This window comes from Mesoplodon bidens, assembly GCF_964165515.1.
Source record: "Mesoplodon bidens genome assembly, chromosome: 1".
Lineage (NCBI taxonomy): Eukaryota > Metazoa > Chordata > Mammalia > Artiodactyla > Ziphiidae > Mesoplodon > Mesoplodon bidens.
Window position 1 is genome coordinate 199,277,255 of NC_138176.1, and position 23,666 is coordinate 199,300,920.

The following is a 23,666-nucleotide window of genomic DNA, read 5'->3' on the forward strand; positions in this document are numbered from 1 at the left end:
GAACTAATGGCTGACTGGTAAGGGGTTTTACAGCCTTAATTCTGGAGTAGGGAGTGGTTGGTACTAGAATTAGGCATAAAATAAATAAATACCACAGTTTATTCGTGTTGATGTCACTACTTTTGTTGCTAAAATTTGTGAGCAACTCAATTCTAGCAGTTTTTATTTTTTATTAAGTTGTTATCTGAACATTGTATGCATTATAGACGTTTGATTTTTTTTTTTACTACATGAAATTTTTAAAAAGGAAAACCACTCGATCATTATGATTATGAAGCTTGTCTGGTTCTGTAATTTAATAAAATACGAAAAAACTTAGAGTCACATGATTTTCTTTAGATTTTAATGCTATTTTATTTAGTGATAAAACTTAAACATACAATATATGTTTTTACCTAGTCCTATAACAGGATTCAATGGGCAATGATGGCATGAAACCTGCTACATATTTTACTAACACACTGAGATGATTTCTTAGTTTGTAGTGCATCATTAAATTATAAGCTTCATTGTAAAAACTTAAATTGCAAGTAGGTAGTTTCAAAAACCAGAAGCAAATTTTTGTGTGTGTTGAGAATTTTCTGCAACTTTAGTGGTCTTTAATTGTAAACTAAGAGGAGAATATGTAAAAATTTAGGTCATTTTAATTGCATGTGAAATAACATGACAAAGAAGATAAGATTATTATATTTTTCTTGTCAGATTTTTTTCCACTTAAAAAAAGCACTTCAATATGTATGGTTGTGAGAATATGTATGTATGAATGTTTTTTGAAGGATTTTTCAGATATGCTAAGTATGGTTCTTTTTGATTTTCATAGAAACAATTTTGGAGCAGGAAATGACTTCAGTGATGGCCTGGGCTTACCCAATAACCTTAAAAATGAGTACAGTTTAGACTATGAGGACCATCAAGTTGGTTTGCTAGAGGTCACAAGCTGATAGAGTGAGAACGTTGACTTTCTTGTTCTCTTCATCTTACATGACTTTTTTTTTTCCTAATCCAAGTTGGGTTCTAATACGTGAAACATTGTGTACTACCATGACATAAAGAGAGTTATAAAAGGAATGAGAATGTCCATAGGAGCCGCTCAGATGTCTACTTGATTTGGGAAAAAAATGCTCGATAAAGTAGCTCTTTGGAAGCGTTTTTTCCTCATATTTTTCTCAAAAGTAGGTTATTAAAAATGGTTACTGGGACTTCCCTGGCAGTCCAGTGGTTAAGACTCTGTACCTCCGCGTTTCCACTGCAGGGGCTGCGGGTTCGATCCCTGGTTGGGAAATTAAGATCCCCCATGCTGCACAGTGTGGCCAGAAAAAAAATGGGTACTAAGATGTCGACTGGAGGGAAGGGAGGCCTTTTGGAGTAGTGAATGAGCAGCGGTAGGTGGTACATGAGCAGAACAAGTCATGACTACTTAGAACTCTTCGTGGCTCTAGTTGGCATATAGCTATGCCAGAGAAAATAAATCTGCTCTAGTGTTAGGTGGGTATTTCCACAGATGGGGCAGAGGTGCCGAGTCTGAAGTCGGCAGTTCAGTTTTCACGCGGAAAGGGGCTTTGGGAATGCATGTCCACTTAAGTCACTGTGTAGCTGAAAGCCCTGAGTTGAATACCTTTTCCTTAAACTGATTTTGAATAAGTTGATTTGAAAATTTAGGAAAATAACTACATTGTTAAATGAAAGAAATGTTTAACCTAAGCAAGTTAAGTTATAGAAGAGGATTATATGCATTTTATACTTTGGATATTTTTATAGTTTGCCATTGATCCAATTCCCACCCCTGTTAGAATATTCTAAATCTTTACCTAACTGGGAGTGGTTTCTAACAGCCTAACTCAAAACACATTCATAATGATTCTTCATTACTTACATTATGAATTCAAAAACATTATATTGGTATTTTCCAGAAAAATATATCTGAGATTTAAAAATTTGAATGGTTCCTTGTCATTCTGTGTAAATAATGGTTTGAGATAGTTCTCTTTCTTCAGTGTATATTTTTTATAGTTGTTTTCTTCCTTGTTTTTATTCATCTGAAGGGTTAGCTTAAATTCATAATTTGTATTTCTTAAATGTTTTTTTTCTTTCTAGTTTTGGCAAGCGTTCTGCAGGAAGCTTTAGGCGTGGCTGTGAATGCATTGTGTTAGAGCCTTCTGAAATGATTGTGGTAAGAATACTTCTGTGAAGACTTTTTTCCCTTAAAAAAAGTTATGAAATAAAAGTATTTTCACAAACTACTTATAATGTATTATATATTTCATAACTTTAGGTATATTTATTTCATAACTTTTTGAGTTTTAGTTCATAATCATTATAATTATTTATGGGATTCAAATAATGAAAAAGAAAGTTTAAAAGGGTCATGTACCTAAATGTTTGGTGTTTAAACTTTATAAATCAGTCTATGAAAATGCCACTTAATTTAAACTTGGGGAGAATCTTGGAATTGCAGGATTTTAGCTCTCCAAATATTGGTTGGAATGAATGAGATACTTTAAATGAGACACAGTGATATGTATTCAGGCAACAATTGACATAAGGAAATCAGTTCACTTCCTTTATCTAATTGAAAGAAATGTGGAGGACTTTTATGCTGGTTAAATACTCTGTTGAGATTTTTATCTCTTTTTAATTGAATAGTGTGATTTAAAAAATATATTGAGGTAAGACATGCAAAAAAATAACGTTAGAAGAGATATTAGCAACATAATTATTTTTAGTGATGCTTTAAGTAAAGCCTGTCACATTCTTCCTTACTATATAAAAATGATTTTAAGATGGGACACTATGTACCCCTTAAAAAAATCAGCAACAAAAATAAGATAAGATTGGAGGGAGTGCCCAGTAGAGACATTCAGTTGGCTGATGTGCATAATATTTCCCATCCAGCATCTATCTGGGCAGAGAAACTTTTTGAATAAATGATGGCCTAAAATAGATGATGGTGGAGGCTTTTTATCCATATTTAATAAAATATTTGGTAGATGCCTATACATCTGTTTTCAGAGGAGATGTAGGTTTTTTCCCTATGATGGAGGAGAGGAATTTGTCAGAAATGGGAACTTCCTCATCAAAGCTAGTGAAAACTTTTGGTAAAATTTCCCAAAATTTACTGTTAAGTGAGAAAGTGGCATGGTGGTGAGTAAAGATTTAGGAGTGGAAAAATGTAGGAAGATACGTCGGGCTTTCCAGCCACAGGTCCTGAAAAGCATTTTACATATTTCCTCGAGATTTTGGTCTCTGTTACTGCTATTTTGTATTGATCTGAAGGATCTTTGATCTTCAAAATTCCTTGAGGATTTTGTCCTTGTCCATATGATGTTAATTACTAGGTTTGTCAGTGTGAGAACCATCTTAGGATCTAAATATGCTTTTGTGAGCAATACATTATGTAAGTGTGATGAGGATTAACCGAATGTAACCTTTCTTGTTAGTCCATTCATCACTTTCTAAATGTTTAAAATGAGGAAATTAGTTTTTGAGAACAATGCTATTTATAATAAAAGAAACTGAATCCGTAGAATGAAAGTAGGAAGAGAAGCCCTTAAGTAATCTACCAAAGTCATTCTGCCAGTAGCCCTGTCTGAGTCATATGGGGAATTTGGGTTGTGTTTTTTTTTTTTTTTTTTTTTTTTTAAACAGATTTACTTCATGAGAGTTTTTGTGCTTTAGTTAAGACAATGGGGCAGTTGCTTTCATAATGCATGGTGATATATCCTGTGAGATCTTTCATTAATAAATCAGGACAAAGACTACTGAACATATCCTTCCCTTTGAGACTGCAGGAAATTCAGGAGTTACCCATATTGTCCTAAGTGGAACTGAAAATGCTTCTTTTCTTTTATAAAAAAAAGTTACTCAGAACCAGTTAGTTCCAGAGAAGTTCAAAAACATTTGAAGTCTGTCGAGATAGTTTGTCTACAAATGTCTTTGCACAATGAATGAATGTGGACTATCCGTAAGTTTTATTCTGCATCTAATCTTAATATGGAACATGGTGTTTGAAGAAATGAAATCTTGGGGGATTTTATTTCAGGTAGACTATATGGATGAAAATGAAGAATATTTTCAGCGTCAAGCTTCTCATCGACAGTCTCGAAGGAGATTTAGAAAAATCAACCAGAAAGGGGAAAGACAAACCATTATTGATACTGTGGATCCTTATCCTGTGGGCAAACCACCTTTGCCTAGAGGCTATCATACGGTAAGTTGTACAAGTATAATAATTATATTTATCTTTATAGCTTTTTGTTGGGAGTTTTGTGAAAAGACATACATTTTCTGTTTTTTGATGAATAATTCCTTTCTGGGGTATACTTATTCAAAGTGCAGATTTTTCTGGAAACACACATAATATGAATAGTTTAAGGAGCATTGAAGTAAGATATCAAAAGGCATTGTTTAGCCTTTTTATTTCTTAACATGGTCTCTGAGGATCAGCTTTGTGATCAGCATGTACAGTTGTAACTGGGATATTTTTAGGTTCTTATCTTAATCTAAAATTTTGCCCTTTCCCTCACCGTCCCCAGTGATGGGTATCATACCTGTTTTTTATTCAAAAGTTAGATATTTAAAAATTACCTATTATTTTCATACCATTGTGAGAATATTATCTGAGAATTTTTTGTTTTTAATATGATGAAGTGAGAACATAATTTGAAATGATGCTTCTGTAAATCCCAGTGTAAAGATGGTCTGAAGCATTTCTAATAGGTTCAGAGGTCCTCTCTAATGCTTTCACCACTTGATTGTCACTTATTTCATAAATATTAGGTGAAGAAACTACTTTTTATGTTTGAGGAAACCGAGGCACAGATAATGAGTGATTTGTACAAGACCCCAGCGTAGTCAGTTTGGGAGCCTTATTTTTCTCACTCATCTCTCTCTGCTCAGCTGCGCTGTGTCCATGTCCCCTGGTGGCCCACCCAGAATGGTGGCAAATATATTTGAGGATTTCTGTTTTCAAGAAGAAAGTAACTTGAATTCTTCCGTATGTCATAATAAGGTCACATATGGTTTATCTATACTTATAGTACCATTAAATGAGCACTCATTTGTGAAATTAATTTTAAAATAAAAATATGAAAAAATAAAAATAGGTAAAAGACAACTATTTTACATTTCTTATTTGTTTGTCTTCTGTATCCTCGTCTTTCTTTTTGCAAATAAGTATAAATGCAAACTGCATGGGAAAATGTATATAGACTTAAAACTATGTACTTAATTTTCTGGTAACTTGAAGGGATGCATTTTATACCCGCACTTCATGTGTTCTATTTCTGAGAGCCCTTTGTATTTGAATATTTAAGCAGTTTTGACCACCAGCTCTCTGCCTACTCCTCTCACGGCCCATGCACAATTTTAATTTAACATGAATTTCATAGTTGAATCATTTTATTGAGCTCATTTGGAAAGGGTTGCTTTTTGCTCATCATAAAGTCAGCTTTGTTTGCCTGCTGGAGAGCCTTGGTATTTTCTTGAAAAAACCTATGAAAGGTTTTTTGTTACCATTGTCTATAAAAGAAGGTAGTATTTTTAGTGTTGATGTAGCCTCATGGAAGAAGGAAATATGGATTAAAAATAGTTGTACACATTAATGGTACAATCTACTAATATTGTTAATATTCTTTCTGCTTTGGAATTATTTTTCCAAATCAGATTCTATACCAGGATATTTAGCGGCAGTGTGGGTTACTAAAAATTTAGTGTTAAAGCTGATTGGTTTGATTTTATAGTTATATTTGTCCCATTTAAGTTGGGGGGTGTCATTTTATAATTATTTCTCTCTCCTATCCCCATGTTTTCCCCCTTTATGGAATACTTCACCCACCTCCCCTACATGACTCCCCCTTTTTAATCAGATTTTTTTTTAATGTGTAGTTTTTTAAAATTATTCAAGATTACTTTTTTTTTAGTGGTTTTAAAAAATGTCTTACCTGGTCAACAGGTACTTTTATGAGGGAAAATTCAGTACTAGGGTGAAACATTTAACTTGCTTACTGATGGATCAGGTACCAGTTTGCTAATATGTGACATGGTGGTATTACTTTTTCTAAGTAAGTTCAGATGGGCAACAAGTATCATAATTCTAAATATTGAATCCTGTCTTTTCATGCAAGTTGTGTTTTAATTTTATTTATATAATTATTATTTTGCCTAAGTACATGATTTTAACATATGAAAACAACAAAATTAGCCCTAAGTCACATTTACTTATTCTGAGCAGAAATACTCCTTTTGAAAGAACCCTAGTAAGGTGGGAGCCAGGGTGAAAAGTTTGTTGAAAAGGTGCATGGTCCTACTTCACAGGCGACCTAAATGGTTGCAGGTGCATTTCAGGTGCATGGCTAAGGAACATAAAGGACATCATACATGTAGCCAGTGCTGTATGGTCATTCTTAACCTAATTTAACATGATCTTCATTTTGGCAGATGTACTGTAGCATGTCTGATAATGTCATCTTTTCCTTTCCTCCTCTATGGCACTCATTTCATTTTGGCTCAAAGGAATGCACTAAATCTCAGGTATTGTAATTTGTGTGTGGTCTCCTAATACTAACCTCAGTTCATTTGTGAATTTGCATTGTAACTAATGAGTTTATAATATTGATGTGTTTTGCTTGGTCTTGTTCTTTTGTATTTTGCCCTGATTTAGTAAAATCCCTTACAACTTGGAAACTATCAGTGGTTTGGTTGATGTCACAGGCTGCTTTATTTGTGCAGACCTAGGGATAAATTGCTCACTTTCTTTGAAGAATGAATAAAAGTGCAGACTATGTATTTTTAAGAATGAGTGGAGCACAGTTCTTAACTAACCTGCTTTGCTTATAAAGAAATGAGAGAAAGACAGGCAGATAGACATCATGGATGTTTAAGTGCTTTTTGTGTGAAAGTTCTATGGGAAATCCATTAGACATTTACATTTTAAAGGCTATAGGTGTGAAAGCTTTAAATTTCAGGAATCCCAGTGTGAGAACATTTTGGGAGACCACTGGTAAAATTTTAGTCAGAATAGAGGCTTTGTCAAAAAGGAAATAAAAGAATTTACAATTCGCTTGCCTTTTCTTATTTGCGCTTGATTTTTAACCAGATTTCATGCTTTTATTTCATTCTATATTTTAATTGAGGCCTATAATAATATCTTTGCTCATTTGTTTCATGCCAATATATGACTAATTTACGGTTTCAGCATTACTCGTTTGAAATTTTGGGTCAACTTTGGGGTTATCCGGGAATTTGGAGTCAGGGAAGAAAAACTCATTTATCTCTGGAAACTGCTTGGTTAAGTAACTAGTGAAATGTTATGATTGTGTTTTCTTATTGCCCAGGAAAAAGATCATCAATAATTTAATTCACATTAGAGGAAGGCTACTGTCAATGTAATATCTTTGGCTATTACAGTAACCTCGCCTGAAAACACGAAATATTTGTATAAGTTTTCAAATTAAAATAAGGCCATTACTTTACGTTCTATACAATATAATGCATATTAAAATGTCACAGGTGACATAATTGCTGTATTTTATTTTAGAGGCGCTGCTAATTTTTCAGTGATGTGGTAAATCTAAAAAATGTTGATAGTTTTTAAATTTGATAAGATTCTGATAAAATTGTATAAAAATTTTTAAAATTGCGCCAGTGTTTTGAGCTTTTATCTAGTACATGTATACTTAAAACGTATATAACTTTAATATTTTAAAAGGTACACCAGTATGTAATTAGTCCTCCTCTTTTTCAGTATGAGAAATTACAGGTTAGTCTAATTCCCATTTAGAAGTAGGAATTGAATTTAAAATGTGCACTGGGTTATGATGTATACCTTATGTACACTTTTAAAAATTAGACGTGTTGCAGCAGTTTAAGACAGATGATAATAATTTTCTTCAGAAACACGAATACTCACATAGTCCATGTAGAGTGTTTGCAGGTCACTCTTTCAAGGCAAGTGTGTGAGGTTTGCAGAGAATAAGCATTTTAAAATGCAGTGAGAAGGCAAGATTGGAGATGGCTTTCATTAGCATTTTCTTACATTTTGATGAGTTGGGTTGAGGCTGTGTTTAAGACTGCCAGAAAACAGGATGCGGCACGAATTTTCAGTCTTTGAGTGGGGAGAGGCAGGTGGCAGAGTCAGGTCGTGGATAATGTTCCCGGCAGAGGCTGGGAAATTTGGGGTCATTTCTAGACTGACTTGGGACTTTGGACAGGTTTACCTTGTCGACAGGCTCAGAATAGGGTGGGGCGGGGGGAAACCTGTTTATTTTACCCCTAATTACAGGCCCCCTCTGCAATGATGGGTAATTTATTCTAGAAGTTTGGGTGGGTAGGGAAATGTGAGTTCCATAATAAGAATGGAGAGGAGAGGGAGGGGACTTAAAAGGGAAGAAGGGCCTTCTTACTTTCACCTGGATGCAGGGATGGGGAAGCTGGCACATACCTGCACATACCTGTTCTGTCATCTTTTTATTCCTTTTTTTTTTTTTAATGGGAAAAAGAACAAAACAGCTCTCCTCTCTTCCTCGTTTAGAAAGTGTGAAAATTGTACAGCGATATTAGACTGAAGACTAAGGAAAACTTGTCCCGTCTAAACTGTGGAGGTGATGTGTACTGACTGACGTTTCCTACCTTTGCAGCCTTCCAGGGCTGGTTGCATAATTAAAATGCTCTCCACTCTTTGAGGTTCTGATTGGCTTTGCACCTCCACTCCTACTTACCTCCCAAAGTGTGGCTTTACTTTATACAAATTTAAATTAGGAGGATTCAAACACAATATAACATAAAACTTATTTATAAAGTTTCAATCAATGCAAACTTTTGGAAAAAGGAGAACCCATCGGTCATAGAAAAAGGTATTTCCCACACATTCTGTTAGTAATCCTTTTCTACAATGGGAATATACACTTCAGGGCACCGTTTAATAATTATGTATTGAATTTTTCAGTAGGTCATGCTTAGTTTAAAGTTCTTGGTGCAGGTGTACGAAAGAAATAAAAATACTGCATAAAAGTAAGTTAATATAATCTAAGTTGAATACAATGTAATATTACAAAAACATCATGGAATTAATTTTTTTTATTAGAGTCAGCGATAATACAATATCTCTAACGTAGCACCAATGTAATAAGATTGATTCTTATATGAGGCATATGAAAATGAGTCCTATTTTTAATAAGGTTATTCTTCATAAGACAAGTACTATTTCTTCTAATGGTTATATAATCATTCCTAGGTTATATATATCTTATATATCTCTGAATATAATCTATCACTTTTTTTTAAGTGATGGATTTGATTTAAGTTGGTTTCATCTTCAGTTAAGGACTTCTTAGTAGGTTAATTTCAAAAAAAATTTAAGTATTGAAACATGAAAAAATTACAGTGTTTGTGTGATTATGCACATTTGTTTGACATTAGACTTTTTGACATGAGCTGTTGTTCTTGCATTAGAAGTAGGCAATAGTGGGCTTCCCTGGTGACGCAGTGGTTGGGAGTCTGCCTGCCGATGCGGGGCACGCAGGTTCGTGCCCCGGTCTGGGAGGATCCCGCACGCTGCAGAGCGGCTGGGCCCTTGAGCCATGGCCGCTGAGCCTGTGTGTCCGGAGCCTGTGCTCCGCAACGGGAGAGGCCACAGCAGTGAGAGGCCCGTGTACCGTAAAAAAAAAAAAAAAAGAAAGAAATAGGCAATATTTTCCCTCATGTTACAGCTTTGCTTTGTCACTTATTCTTTACTTTTTTACTGAGGTCTTCCTACTTTAATCCAATATATGCTACTTAACAGTAAGAGCATGTGTTGTGTATCAGTGACTTGTGTATCTACTAAATTTCCTAGAATATTAAGGTCTTAAGATTTTAACTTATAACAGTCAGTTCATATCCCACTTGACTAATTTATTCAATGATGATATTTAAGATCTGTTTATATGCATATACAGAAATTTTTCAAGTATGGGGAAATTTCTTAATTATTTGAATATTTTTATTCTTCATCTTTCATCAGGCATTTGCTTAATTAAATCTAAAGGCTTTGTCTTCAGTATGGTCATCAGTCTCTGTGAATTATAATAGGATGGAGTTTCAGAAAATTTGTGTATTCTGTTTCTTGTATCATGGAGAGGAAAGCTCAGTATTTTCATTTATATGTTTTTTATTATTATTATTATTTTTTTTTTTTTTTTTTTGCTGTACGCGGGCCTCTCACTGCTGTGGCCTCTCCCGTTGCGGAGCACAGGCTCCGGACACACAGGCTCCGCGGCCATGGCTCGCGGGCCCAGCCGCTCCGCGGCATGTGGGATCTTCCGGGATAGGGGCACGAACCCGTGTCCCCTGCATCGGCAGGCGGACTCTCAACCACTGCGCCACCAGGGAAGCCCGCTGTTTTTTATTATTTTAATGAACATTATTGAGCGCCCACCTTGTTTCAGGGCTGTGCCAGACTCCATGGCTGTAAAGGTCTACAGGACAGACAGAATCTGCCCTCATTGACTTTATGGCCTCACACAAAATACAGATAAATCGACGGCAGTTAAGATAGAGGGAAATCCAGGTACTGTGGAGACTCAAAAACCAGTCATCTTGAGGAATCAGGCATGGCTTCCTGAAAGGCCTTACTGTCTTTGCTCAAAGGAAAATCTTCTTTAATCCAAGAAAGCCCAATAGAAATGTGAAAAAGAAATGAATTGGGAAGTAAAGAATGGAAAGAGGGGATATGGATAGACTGTTGATAGGAGTGATAGATACAAACCTGCCCTCCCCACATTTTGGTATATACTGTTGTATGCAAGCCCCAAAGTTTTTATATTTGCATCACAGAGTCTTTTAAAGAGAAATGTCAAAAGTATCCTTTGCTTTTCATGCCTATTCTCAGCAGGTTTACTAGCCCCTCCTCACCTAGACCATGTTGCATTTTAAAATCCTGCATAAAGCATCCTGTGGAAAGGTCTTTGAACAATAGGTGGACATAACAGCGTTGCATTCCTGGCAAAGTGCAGCCTGTTAAAGCTGCTGCGGTGGTCTCTGTCTCCTTGCTTTGGGGGGACCGTTTCTCTTTCTTGCAGTTATAATCAGGTATTTATGTTGATTTAATTTATACAGATTGAGAAATTACACCATAGAGTCTGTTTAGAAATTGAAATGTAAATCAGGAAATAGTGTAAAATATGAAATGATTAATCTCGTGCTATTAACAGCATGCATTGCAAATTCATGCAAGGCAGTTGAGAATAGTGTGCAGTGTGCTGTTTACACAAGTTTCAGCTTCTGTTAGAGGATGTCTATTTTTATATATGACATCATCGCTGCTGCAGAACTCCCGTGGCCACTGGGATTTACTGTTCTTTCATTCCATTCTGAAAGAAAGCTTGTATTGATGTCATAATTGGACCCATCTTTTGGTTGCACTTGGAAATTGAAAGTAATCAGGGTGTTGTGTAGCATGTCATGTAATATTTCAAGCAATTTATTTGTCAGAAAGATCAGTGCCACTTTGTCCTGCCTCTGATTGTGAACACTGGTGGCTCTCTCTGTGCCTGTTCATGTTTTAAATATATTTGGCTAAAATTTAACTTTTAGTCTCAATAGCAACAATCCTTTCATCTTCAGCCATTTCATTTCTTATGTGATTTTTCCTTTCCTTTTCTTTTTTTTTTTGCCATGAGATTTTGCAGTGCTACACGCTGATTTGAAAAATGTCTCTTTTCTTTGGAAAAATCTACTTTGATACTCAGACCTGTTTCCTACCAGTGCTGAACTGACCTTTTTTACAATTAACTGATCCATTCTAAGTTGCCTGTGTTCACTATTTGAAACATTGGGTGACTAGAAATGTTCTCTTTTGATTTTGAATCCTGTGTTTAAAACATTATTAACTTTGAAATACCTTTCTGTTAGCTAGAAGATATTGTTGACCAACCTCTGGAAGAAACTCCAGCATGTGATTCGATGTATGGGTGTTAGGTTGACGTCACTCATGAAAGGAAAATTTTAATGATTCATATTAAAATAATTTTTAACTGTCTACTGGATTTTGTACATATTTTTGTGTATACATTTTCCTCCTTATCCTCTCAAAAAATTAATCATTATCCATATCTCAGTAGGAAAGTTTTTTCCCCCTTGTTTTACAGAAACTAATTAAGAACAAACTACAGATTAAAAAAATAACAGGTTTATTGAGTTAGAACTCACATGCCATACAGTTCACCTATTTAAAGTGCATAATTCAACTCTTTTTCTTTTCTTTTATAAAAAACATATAACACTGAGACTTCCCTGGTGGCGCAGTGGTTAAGAATCCGCCTGCCAATGCAGAGGACACGGGTTCGAGCCCTGGTCCGGGAAGATCCCACATGCCGCGGAGCAACTAAGCCCGTGCGCCACAACTACTGAGCCTGCGCTCTAGAGCCCACGAGCCACAACTACTGAGCCCGCGAGCCACAACTACTGAAGCCTGCGCCTAGAGCCCATGCTCCGCAACAAGAGAAGCCACCACAATGAGAAGCCCACGCACCGCAACGAAGAGTAGCCCCCTCTCGCCGCAACTAGAGAAAGCCATCGCGGAGCAACGAAGACCCAATGCAGCCAATAATAATAATAATAATAAATAAATAAATTTATTAAAAAAATATATGTAACACTAAATGTACCATCTTAACCATTTTTAAGTATACAATTCAGTAGTATTAAGAATATCAGTAGTAATGACTGACTTGAACATACCCAGTTCACAGGTGTACCTCACAGCCTTTGTGATAGTTTAAATTACACATAGGCTGAAAAATAACTTTAAGATATTTAGGAAAAAAATAATTATAGAATCTATTGAAAAAAAATAAAAGGCTTACTGAACAGTTGTATTAGAGCAATTTCTTATGAACTTAGTATGGGGTCAGTAGCCTTTTATTTTTTCCTATGTCTTCCTTTCTCACTTTCAAGTGGAATATTGGTGGTGGTTGGATGTGATGCAGAGTTTAGAACTGCTAGCCAGAGGAGAAATGATGTGACCACAGAGTGGGCTGGATCTGAGAAATGAATCGCTAATTGGAATAAATGGCGGAGGAATTCTGAAGGGAAAGGTTTGAAGATGAAAAAGAAAGTATTCAGGCTGTCTTGACTTTTACTCAGATGTCTGTGAGGATAACAGTGATAATTGGTCACCTGTGGCTTTGGTACAATCCGGAAGGCATTTAGGAGTGTTAGAAAATAAGGTTAAAATCTCAAAGTTAGTTGTAGCGTTTCCCTCTCACTAATTATTCGTGTATGTCTACTTTCCATCCACTTCTTTAGCCAAAATTTTAAACCGAACCTTCAAAAGCCTGTTCGAATCATCAGGGATTTTGGAATACTCAGGAATGTTTTCAAGAAAAAGATCATTTTGCCATTTGTTACTTTATGAAATATGCACATCCCAACCGAGTGTGATGAAGAGAATATTTGGGCCTAGGCAATAGTCTTGATCCCCTCAATGCCCTTGACAGTAATGGGCATTCTTAACAAGCACTGCGGTCTTTTTATTCCTCCTCAGCCCGAAAGTTTGCCTAACTTTTGGTACTAACTTTAGTTAGATGAGGAGGGTATGAGCAGCTAGCCTTCCTGCAAGTGGATGTGTTGTTAGAAGGTTTAGCTGAGGTCGGATCTTACAGGGTTTTATCTTAAAGGAATCTAAGGACAGCCGACAACTGGGTTTTCACAAAGAGCCAAGAGGCTGATCATTTTCTGGTTCATCTCAGAGCAGCAGCTGTCAAACTTGTCCATCTCAGGACTTCTTTACACTCTTAAAACTTTTTGAGACGGACTTCCCTGGTGGCTCAGTGGTTAAGAATCCGCCTGCCAGTGCTGGGGACACTGATTTGATCCCTGGTCCAGGAGGATCCCACATGCTGTGGAGCAACTAAGCCTGTGTGCCAGAACTACTGAGCCTGCGCTCCAGAGACCGTGCTCCATAACAAGAGAAGCCACCGCAATGAGAAGCATGTGCACTGCAACAAAGAGTAGCCCTCGCGCGCTGCAACTAGAGAAAGCCTGCACGCTGCAACGAAGACCCAGTGCAGCTAAAAATAAATAAATAAATACACTTATTAAGGAAAAAAAACGTTTTGAGGGCTCCAACAGCTTTTGTTTATATGAATTATCTACATCATTACTTGGCATATTAAAAATTGCAACTGAGAAACTTAAAAATATGTATTCATTGGTTAATTAAACATAATAAACCCATTATACATTAACATAAGGGTTTTTTTAGTGAGAGGTAACTATATTTTCAAAACAGAAAAAATGAGAAGAAGGGGTGTTGTGGTTTATAGTTCTACAAATATGTTTAATGTTTGCCCTAGTAGAAGGCAGCTGGATTCTTATATCTGCTTCTGTATTCAGTCTTTTGTGATGTGCTTTTCTGGCTGAAGTATATAAAGTATGGCCTCACACAGATAGGTAGTTGGAAAAGGGAGGAGAGTTTTAACAGCTTCTTCAAATAATCTTCCTGATACACTACACCAGAATTTGACAGACTGTAGTTCCTTAAACTTGCTGTTGCAATGAGGAACATAACACTCTGTCAGTTAGCTTCTACAAATTTTCTTTTATTAAAACCCATTCGTCTTACTTACACACTGAATGGGTCTTTCTGTTCATGTATGATTTTATAACATCATGCATTCGTCATTGAATTTAGGTCTTCCAAATTTTGGCATGTTACACAATATAAAAAAAAAACACATTTGTTAGTATCACTACCAGTCTCATGTCAAAAGACCTTAATTATTGGGAAGCTGTCAAGCTTATGGGATTGGACATGTTTTCGTAATGTCTAATTTTTACTTGAAAGCTAAAATTTTATCCTTGGGAAAGTGCTATCAGCTGTTTTCCTTGAAGTGACAAGCTCAGTTTGTCCATTTTCAAGAAAATATCGGCCAAGTACCCTAGTTTTAGTAACCACAATTTGTCCATTTTTTGTTCTTTCCCACAGAAATAGCTTTCCATGAAAAAACCAAGGGCGGGACCCTTCTGAGAGCAGGGCCTGTAGACGGCTGAGCTTGCATGCCTATGAGGCTGCCCCTACCTTGTTTCCTGTGTGATTCTTCCCCTTACTTCCTTTTCCTTTTTGGTGCTTAATCTCCTCATAGATACAAGGAGAAAATGGAAAGCCCTCAAGCTAACTTGGGATGGAATCAGAAGAATTTAAAAATGCTTTATATTAAATAATGGTTTTAAATATATTAATTAATTGGCTTGGATGGTCACCAGCAGTCCTTTGTGTAGTTACTGTAGTAATCTTTAAAGGTACATATTTTTACTTAATTTATTTAGCATTTCTCATCTAGAGAGTGTTTCTCTTTAGGAATTTTATCTTTGGAGCCCCTTTTCCCCCCAGAAAGTTCTCTGCCTCCTCTTTCCTATTAAGATAATTATGAGCCATTATGCGGAGTTATAAAATATTTAAATTTTTTACACAAACATTTGTGTGGTATGAAAGTATGACCTAATCATAACTGTAAAGAGTGTGTTAGACACCTTTTTTTGGGGGGAGGGGGGCAGTATGCGGGCCTCTCACTGTTGCGGCCTCTCCCGTTGCGGAGCACAGGCTCCGGACGCACAGGCTCAGCGGCCATGGCTCACGTGACCGGCCGCTGCGCGGCATGTGGGATCCTCCCGGACCGGGACACGAACCCGTGTCCCCTGCCTCGGCAGGCAGACTCTCAACCACTGAGCCACCAGGGAAGCCATAGACAACCTTTAAAACTGAGTTTTTGGTCTTACACTAATACCGATAAGACTAGTTTTTGGTGTCCTCACCCACTCCCATACCCTCAAAAAAAAAGATACTCACCAGGAGTAATTTCAACAGCCTCCTGTGTGTGATTAGTACTTTAGATTCAGGATAATGTAATGTATTACAAATCGTTTCAGTTTGATAGTGTGAAATAAATAAACAATACCTAGCAACATATTTAAAACTTCTCTAACCTTACCATTTTTCTCGAATTATATCTTTGTTATCCTCTAGTTTGAGTATCTTTTCTTCTTTTTTTACTGGCTCCCTTTTTCCTTTTTGGTCTAAATAAATATGCTGCCTTCACTCTTTCCACTTGTCCTGCTTATGTTAAGACACTAGTGGTTGGTTTCCTTTGTCATCACAACGGTGTGGTTTACTTTTTATAATGGTGCTCTGAGATTCGGTGTGCTTCAGTAATCAGCTACTGCAGCAGAATATCTGAAAGGGTTAGCGCTGCCTTGGGGAAGGGACTGGAGGTTTTCCTGCTCCCAACTTTGAGATGGTAAGTTTGCCCTGGTAAGAGCTGAAATGTCCACTTATACCTTCTATGAGGTCAGTGGTCACTATAGGTTCCTTCATCCCTTCTCGCTTAGAGAAATTCCCCCTTTAGGTGATTGTCTCACTTTCTTCCCTACTGCGTTTTTATCTTTATTGTAAATACCATGCTTTCTAGTAGTGTGTATGATATTTTTTTAAATTTATTTTTTATTGAATTATAGTTGAATTACAATGTTGTATTAATTACTGCTATACAGCAAAATGATTCAGTTACACGTATGTATATATATTCTCTTTCATATTCTTTTCCATCATGGTTTATCACAGGATACTGAATATAGTTCCCTGTGCCATGCGGTAGGATTTTGGCGTTACCTATTCTATATATATTAGTTTGCACCTGCTAACTCCAAACTCCTAATCCATCCCTCCCCCACCCCCTCCCCCATGGCAACCACCATTCTGTTCTCTGTGTCCCTGATTCTGTTTCTGTTTCGTAGATAGGTTCATTTGTGGCATATTTTAGATTCCACATATAAGAGATATCATATGGTATTTGCTTTCTCTTTCTGACTTAATTCACTTAGTATGATAATCTCTCGTCGCATCCATGTTGCTGCAAATGGCATTATTTCGTTCTTTTTTATGGCTGAGTGTATAATGCTAATTTCTTTATTAGTTTTGTTTTTTGTTTTTAAAAAGTCCACTGAATTGAATGGTTTGTTGTAAAATTTTGGCCCAACAGATTTTTTTTTTTTTTTGGCTTCACCTCCTTGAAAAAGCATTACCTATAAAATACAGGCCATCAAGAAAAATAGGTTTTGTTATACATTTGCTCCAAGGCAGTCTTTTAGTAACCATTTCATATGATGCACAGTACATTGTGCTTATGTCCACCACACTATTGAATTAACCAGGATGATTTCTGAAGGTCATACCTGATTTCTTGTATTCCTGTCCTGTCTCACTTTGTCTTGGGGGTTAAGTGTAGAATGAATGAGTGAATGCTACTTATTCTGTTGCGTGTTTCATTATAGATTTATGGTTACGTGTTAATACAGTGAACTGCTACTTTATGGCACAATCAGGAGGTATAATCTTCCATGAATGTGATTCATCTGGCCAGTTGTGAGCAATTCTAACAATTATAGTTGTCTGATACATACAGTTAAATATTCTGGTCTTGTCCTTTAAAAATACCAGCATGGTAGTAATTGAAAATTTCAAAGCACAACTAAAATATGAATAGGGTAAAATACTCTGTTTGCCTTTTTAGAGCTTTTAAGGAGAGGGAGAAATTAGATGGGTGGTTTGGGCTTTGTTTGTTTATTCATTGATTTCTGAGAAGGAAGATTGAATATTGTCATCTTAAACTCATGTGGTCATGGTGGGAGGCTGGCTTCTTTTTCAAGGGAACATTTAAAAAATTTCTGTGACATCTGAAATATTTTCTATATTGAGACAGTCTCTTCTATATTTAATTATTTTCCAGGCAAATTTACTTGGAAGCATTTCCTGTCTGGAGTATATTTAATTACATCAGATGGGCTGTCACAGTTCTATTCCTGGTCATGAAGTCCACTGATGAATGCTGCTGCTTATAAATACTGATATTTTCATTCAGAGTGAAGATTATTGAACCATTATGAAAATTTATACATATTGATATTTATTTGAAAACCTCAGATTTAAAAAATGAAAATATGTTTGTTAAAATTAAATTCCTGAAGCGTCAGGAGAGTCTTTGGAAGCAGACAGTACTTCGTATGCCTTTGTATACCTTTTGCACAGTGTGTATGCTGTTACGGTAGGTCCTCAGCAGTGTCCTGGTTCCATGCTGGTGTCGATCAAACTCCCAGAATTAGCATGAGTTAACATTTCTAGGAGAGGCATCATAGATCCACCTGCATTAACATATCTATACAGCATTAATTAATGGGTTGCCCAAACCTTGAGTGCAGCTGAATTTTTAGAATATCTTGGAAGGAATAAAATCAACCCTTATTGAATGCTTATGACATATACCAGTCGTCAGGGTGCTTTTTCATGTATTTCGTCAATCACACTTTGCTGCAGCATTAAATGTTTGGTGATGGCATCTCCACTGTTAGGAGATAAGCCTCCTAAGGTCAAAGGTGTCAAGTAATGTGTTCGATGTTCATGGTCACAGAATCAAATAAAGACACAGGTCTTCTCTGTCCTTGATACAGAACATTATTTATTTTTGAAAATGAATTTAACATATATTGCTTTTATGTTACTTAAACTTTAAATTTGATCTAAAAGAAATATAATATATATCATATAATTCAACCACTTTAAATGCCTACCATTTAAGTACCTTTAAAGGAAAGAGGCTAGAGCACAGAATGTCCACTCTGGTAGGCTTTGGTTGATTCATCAGTCTTTTTTGTTGCAGTTGGGTGTTTCCCCCTCTTGAACCATGCATCTCTCATCAATAAAGCACAGCATTCCCCCCCCACCATTTAAATAACCTTTCTAGCTTCATTCCAATACAGAAATGGGTTTTCACTGGCAATTAGTACTGTTTCATAACAGAGCATAACTATGTAATTAATTAGTGTATTTTAAAAGTTAGGTCCACTAAGTAACAAGCCAAATGTTGCTAAAAGAACTTTTGTAAGTATGACTTTTTTGTGGTACGCGGGCCTCTCACTGTTGTGGCCTCTCCCGTTGTGGAGCACAGGCTCCGGATGCGCAGGCTCAGCAGCCATGGCTCACGGGCCCAGCCGCTCTGTGGCACGTGGGATCTTCCCGGACTGGGGCACGAACCCGTGTCCCCTGCATCGGCAGGCGGACTCTCAACCACTGCGCCCCAAGGGAAGCCCTGTAAGTATGACTTTTTAACGAACTAAAACAACTTACAGTTGTCTAAATGTAGTCATCATTTTTAGAGATAAAAACACACCGCCACAAAATTACTAACTTCTGCACCAGAAAATATTGGAAGTGTTCTGGTAGTATTTAAGAATATTGAAAATGTATATCAAATAGTTTCAGGGAGTTTAAAAACCTTCTATAAAACTGATGATGTAGTTATGTACGACTTTTAATAATTCAAATTATTGCTACCATTAAGAAAAACACCTTTTACTTACCTTTTTCTAAGTTTGACAGCATTTAATTTGCAGAGTAAGGGATGTTAAAAAGAAAACCTCTAAACTATTGTCCAGTTATCACTATAATTTTTAAAAAGTAAGGGCATTTTAATATTCCCTCTCTGGCTGCCAAAGTAGGAAGACAAAGATCTCAGAATAAAGGATAGTTACCACCAGGAAATCTTATCCCAAGATAGACCATCTGAATGGAAATATTACCCCTCTACCCCCATCTTGCTACTAGCTAACGTTTGGGACCAGCCATATAGATAAGATAACTTTTAAGAACGTAAAAGGATTTTAGGAATCTGCCAGTCAAACCACTTAATAAAATTTATCTTTTTCTATGTAATCACTGACATTCATCCTCTGCTTTAAGATTTTTAGTTACACTTAGCACTGATATTTGTGAGATAGTCCATATGTAATGTCTGTCAAAATTGGACCCTACTGCCTGGTACAAAGAAAGTGTTTTGTAAATCGTAGCAGTTATTGTTGCTTGTAGGAAAGGCCTAATTATTAAGAAACTTCCCTTATGTTTAGTGAAATCTGCCTCTCTGTATCTTAGTTTGTGGTTCTAGATATCTCTTAAAGCAGCACAAATGAGTATTCATGTTCCATTTCCATGTAACTGTGCTTCAGATATTTAATGAGACCCTGCTCTGTTCAGCCTCTTCTCTAGGTTAAACATTCCTAACTTCTTATAACCTTTCTGAACACCATATCATCTTGATTTTCTGCTGTTTGAACATTACAGTTACTCATTATCTGTCCTAAGTCATGATGTCTAGAATGGGTTGCTGTAAACCACATGCAGGCTATAGCAGAGCTTCCTGTCTCCCTCCCTCTGGGCCTTATGAGTTTGATAATGTAACCTGAGATTTTATTAGGGTTTTCAGTCACCTTGGAGCTTTTGGCCAGCTCCCTTTTACAGATAGCCCCTCCCACTCCCCCCCCCCCACCACGAATTGTTCCTCCAGCCTGATCTTCCCTCTCCTGTACTTGTAAGAGTGACACTTTGATGGTACACGGTTAAATTTAGATTTGCTGGTTTTCATCTACTCTTTTCACCTGTCAAGTTATTTAAAACACCTAATTTTGTCAGTAAGCAAATTGGACATCTTTCATGGTTGCACAACTATCCTATGTCTGTTTCCTCATCTTAAAGCTGGTGTAATACTACTTCACAGGTTACTTTTGAAAATGTATAAGTGGAATTACTTATGCATTTATTCTTTGAGCAATTACTGTGTGTTAAGTACTAGAGATAAAACACTTTATCATTGACCATATCAGATAAAATCTTGTATGGTCCCTGCCTTCAGCTAGTTTACATTCCAGTTTGTGGTCAATATTTCTCTTTTTGTTAAATAAAAATAAGAGTGATAATTAACTACTGTGTTCGTGCAAACATATTAGTCATAAGGGAATAGGTTACATGCCAAATTAGTAATAAAGATAGTCATTGCTATTTATATTTGGAGTGGTGCTCTATGAAATACTGAAGTCAGGAGCCCACTTTCAGGCCTCATCCTTAGACAAAGCAGTGAAATGATTTGCAACCAGTGTACAAGGACTTCCCCTCTGAGGTTGAGCATTTTGAGGTGAAGTCTGGTCTTCTTAAAACAGGTTCTTGGGAATGAGGTAAGCTTTGTGAAATCAGCTGTTAAAGTCTGTGCATTTTGAAAAGCCCCGTTCTGTATGTTGGAATTTCTTACTCGCTTATAGCCTTCTTTATTTTTATTTGTTTTTCTGCATGTCTCCATTTCATGCCATCTTTTTTTGGAGGGGGTGGGTGTGACCAAGGATTGAACCTGGGCCACGACGGTGAAAGCACTAAGTCCTAACCGCTGGGCCGCCAGGGAACTCCCCATTTCATGCCATCTTTTAATCGTTCTCTTCTAACGTGGCCCATGTAAATAGTGAGCATATTTATTATAGACAGGTTACATTAGTTCTCCAGTTATGAGTCAGGTGCAACATAAGCAGTTTGTTGTCAGACAGTTTTTTTAAATTAAAGACATAGCCTAAAGATTTCTTTGAATATATCTTTAGAGTATATCTGGGTGATCTTTTTTGGACTCACAGTTTGATCTTTCTAAGTGCCAGTTCAAGTAATGGTTCGTAGTATTTCTAAAGCCTTCATTTAAAGTAAACTCAGATGTGTATTCAATAGTTATTATGTATCAGGCATAGTGTTGGTGTCTCTCTTTTTATTTCATAATTAAATTATTTTAAATAAAGAACCTGAAGTACCTTTTTATTGGTCAAAGTAGAAAAAATAAAAGTTCTAGCCCCGATTTCCTCTGTGAGGAGGGTGTGGGGGGGACCTGTCTGAAGTTCACCCGAGGATGAAACCGATTATGTGAAATGTAGGGGTGAATTACGGTGTGAAGAATTTGTCAGATAATCAACTTTTTGTTTGTTTGTTTGTTTAGAAAGAAATCGTAATACTAATGGGATGTTTTGGGTTTAGGAAAAGAGAAGTGAAACTTCTGACCATACCTTGCACAGTTTTGCATTGGCTTGGTGCTCAATGGGTTTGGTGTGGTTGTGTAGAAAATAGCACTTTAACATGTCATTTCTTTGATGCACAATAAAACATTAGGGTTCAAATTTGTAAAACTTAATGTTTCCAGATATTGAAGAATAAATTCTTCCTGCCTCTCCAAGAGATTTCCTCCAACCTCTGTAGTTTTTCCTCTGGGGAGGGGAGAAAAGGGAAAAAAATCAACATACGTATAGTGGATAAAGTAAATTATATTAGGAACCTGGAGTTCTATTTTGTGTTCTTCCAAACTACTAACTCTATAATCGCATACACTTTATTTTTCTGGGAAAGGACGAATACATTATTTTATTGCTTCCTTGGGTTTTGACCAAGCTTAATTAAACGTTTGTAAAGCACTTGGAGATCTATGGCTAAACACTATAGATGCTATACATAAATAAACACATATTAATCCTAAGTGTGGTTGATAACTACTGAGAAGAACAGACCATTTTTCTCAATTTCATAGTAATTAAAAAGGGCATACTTTAGGTGGAAAAAAGTATAAATGAATATGATGGGTTTAAATTTAGCATGGAAAGGCTTAAGTAATTTCTTGAATTGTGTTATGTAATCTCTATCTTTTGGTTCATTGTTGCTGACAATTTAGAAGTCATTAGAAATTCTTAGGCAGAAAGCTGTTACGTGGTCCTTTTTCTAGCTGGATCTATTTAATGCTATTTGCTAAGTCTAGGTGGTTAAGGAATAGGGTAAATAGAACCAAAATCAGCCTAAGGGTGATTTTTTTCTTATTTGTGTAAACTCTGTAATATGGGATTCTCTTAAATCTTCAGTTCGTATTTTATGTTTGGCATATTATAACCTGGTATAATTCTATTTCATTGTACAAGGTAGTAGGGATAGTAAAATTTCAGTACTGCAATCATGAGTCCTGAAATGTGTAGGTTGTAGGCGTGGAGCCAGGTTGGGAGAGAAGTCTCACCAGTCTCAGCACAGAAAAGCATCAGTGCCTGAGGATGTGTGACTCTGACTTCATCTCTCAGGGTCCCCGATGAAGTTAGTTTCCTCTTCCAGAGAGGTGACAGGTTTTTCTGCAAAGACAAGCAACGCGAAATCTTCCCCTAAAAGGTCAGCCGCCATCAGCATGGAGGTGATTTGACTTCACCTTGGAGACAGGTTTCTGTCACGTGGGCCTGTGGGGCATGGGCTGGATGGGTGAAAGCTGTGCAGCTTGATCATTTAGTTCTTGAGTTGCCATTGGCTTTATTTGCGTGTGTAGTAAAATACACATAACATTTAAATTTATCATTTTAACCGTTTTTAAGTGTCCAGTTCAGTGACATTAAGTACATTCACGTCATTTTGCAGCCATCACCACCATCCATCTCCAGAACATTTTCATCTTCCCAGAAGAAACTCCATACCCATTAAACATGACTCCTCATTCCTCCCAGCCCCTGGCCACCACCATTCTCCTTTCTGTCTGTGAAGTTGATTATTCTAGGTACTTCATACAAGTGTTTGTCTTTCTGTGACTGAATCATTTCACTTTAGCACAGTGTCTTCAAGGCGTGTCCTTGTTATAGCTCATTAGAGAATCTTGTTCCTTTTTAAGACCGAATATCCCATTGTGTTGATATGTATATACCACATTTTGTTTATGCATTCATTCATAGATGGACGCTTGGGTTGCTTCTAGCTTTTACCTTTTTTTTTTTTTTCAAGGTTTTATTTTTTAAAGCAGTTTTAGGTTTACAGCAGAATTGAG

The 23,666-nt window shown here is 36.5% G+C and overlaps 1 protein-coding gene across 1 annotated transcript in view; it reads left to right on the plus strand.

The window, feature by feature from the left end:
• The window catches only part of RAPGEF2 (Rap guanine nucleotide exchange factor 2), a 245,483-nt gene that overhangs the window by 123,463 nt on the left and 98,354 nt on the right, over positions 1-23,666 (plus strand). The window contains exons 5-7 of the mRNA XM_081214612.1: positions 2,095-2,170; positions 4,040-4,207; positions 6,511-6,528. Of these exons, the coding sequence (XP_081070738.1) occupies positions 2,095-2,170; positions 4,040-4,207; positions 6,511-6,528 (262 nt within the window). The remainder of the gene's footprint in view (positions 1-2,094; positions 2,171-4,039; positions 4,208-6,510; positions 6,529-23,666) is intronic.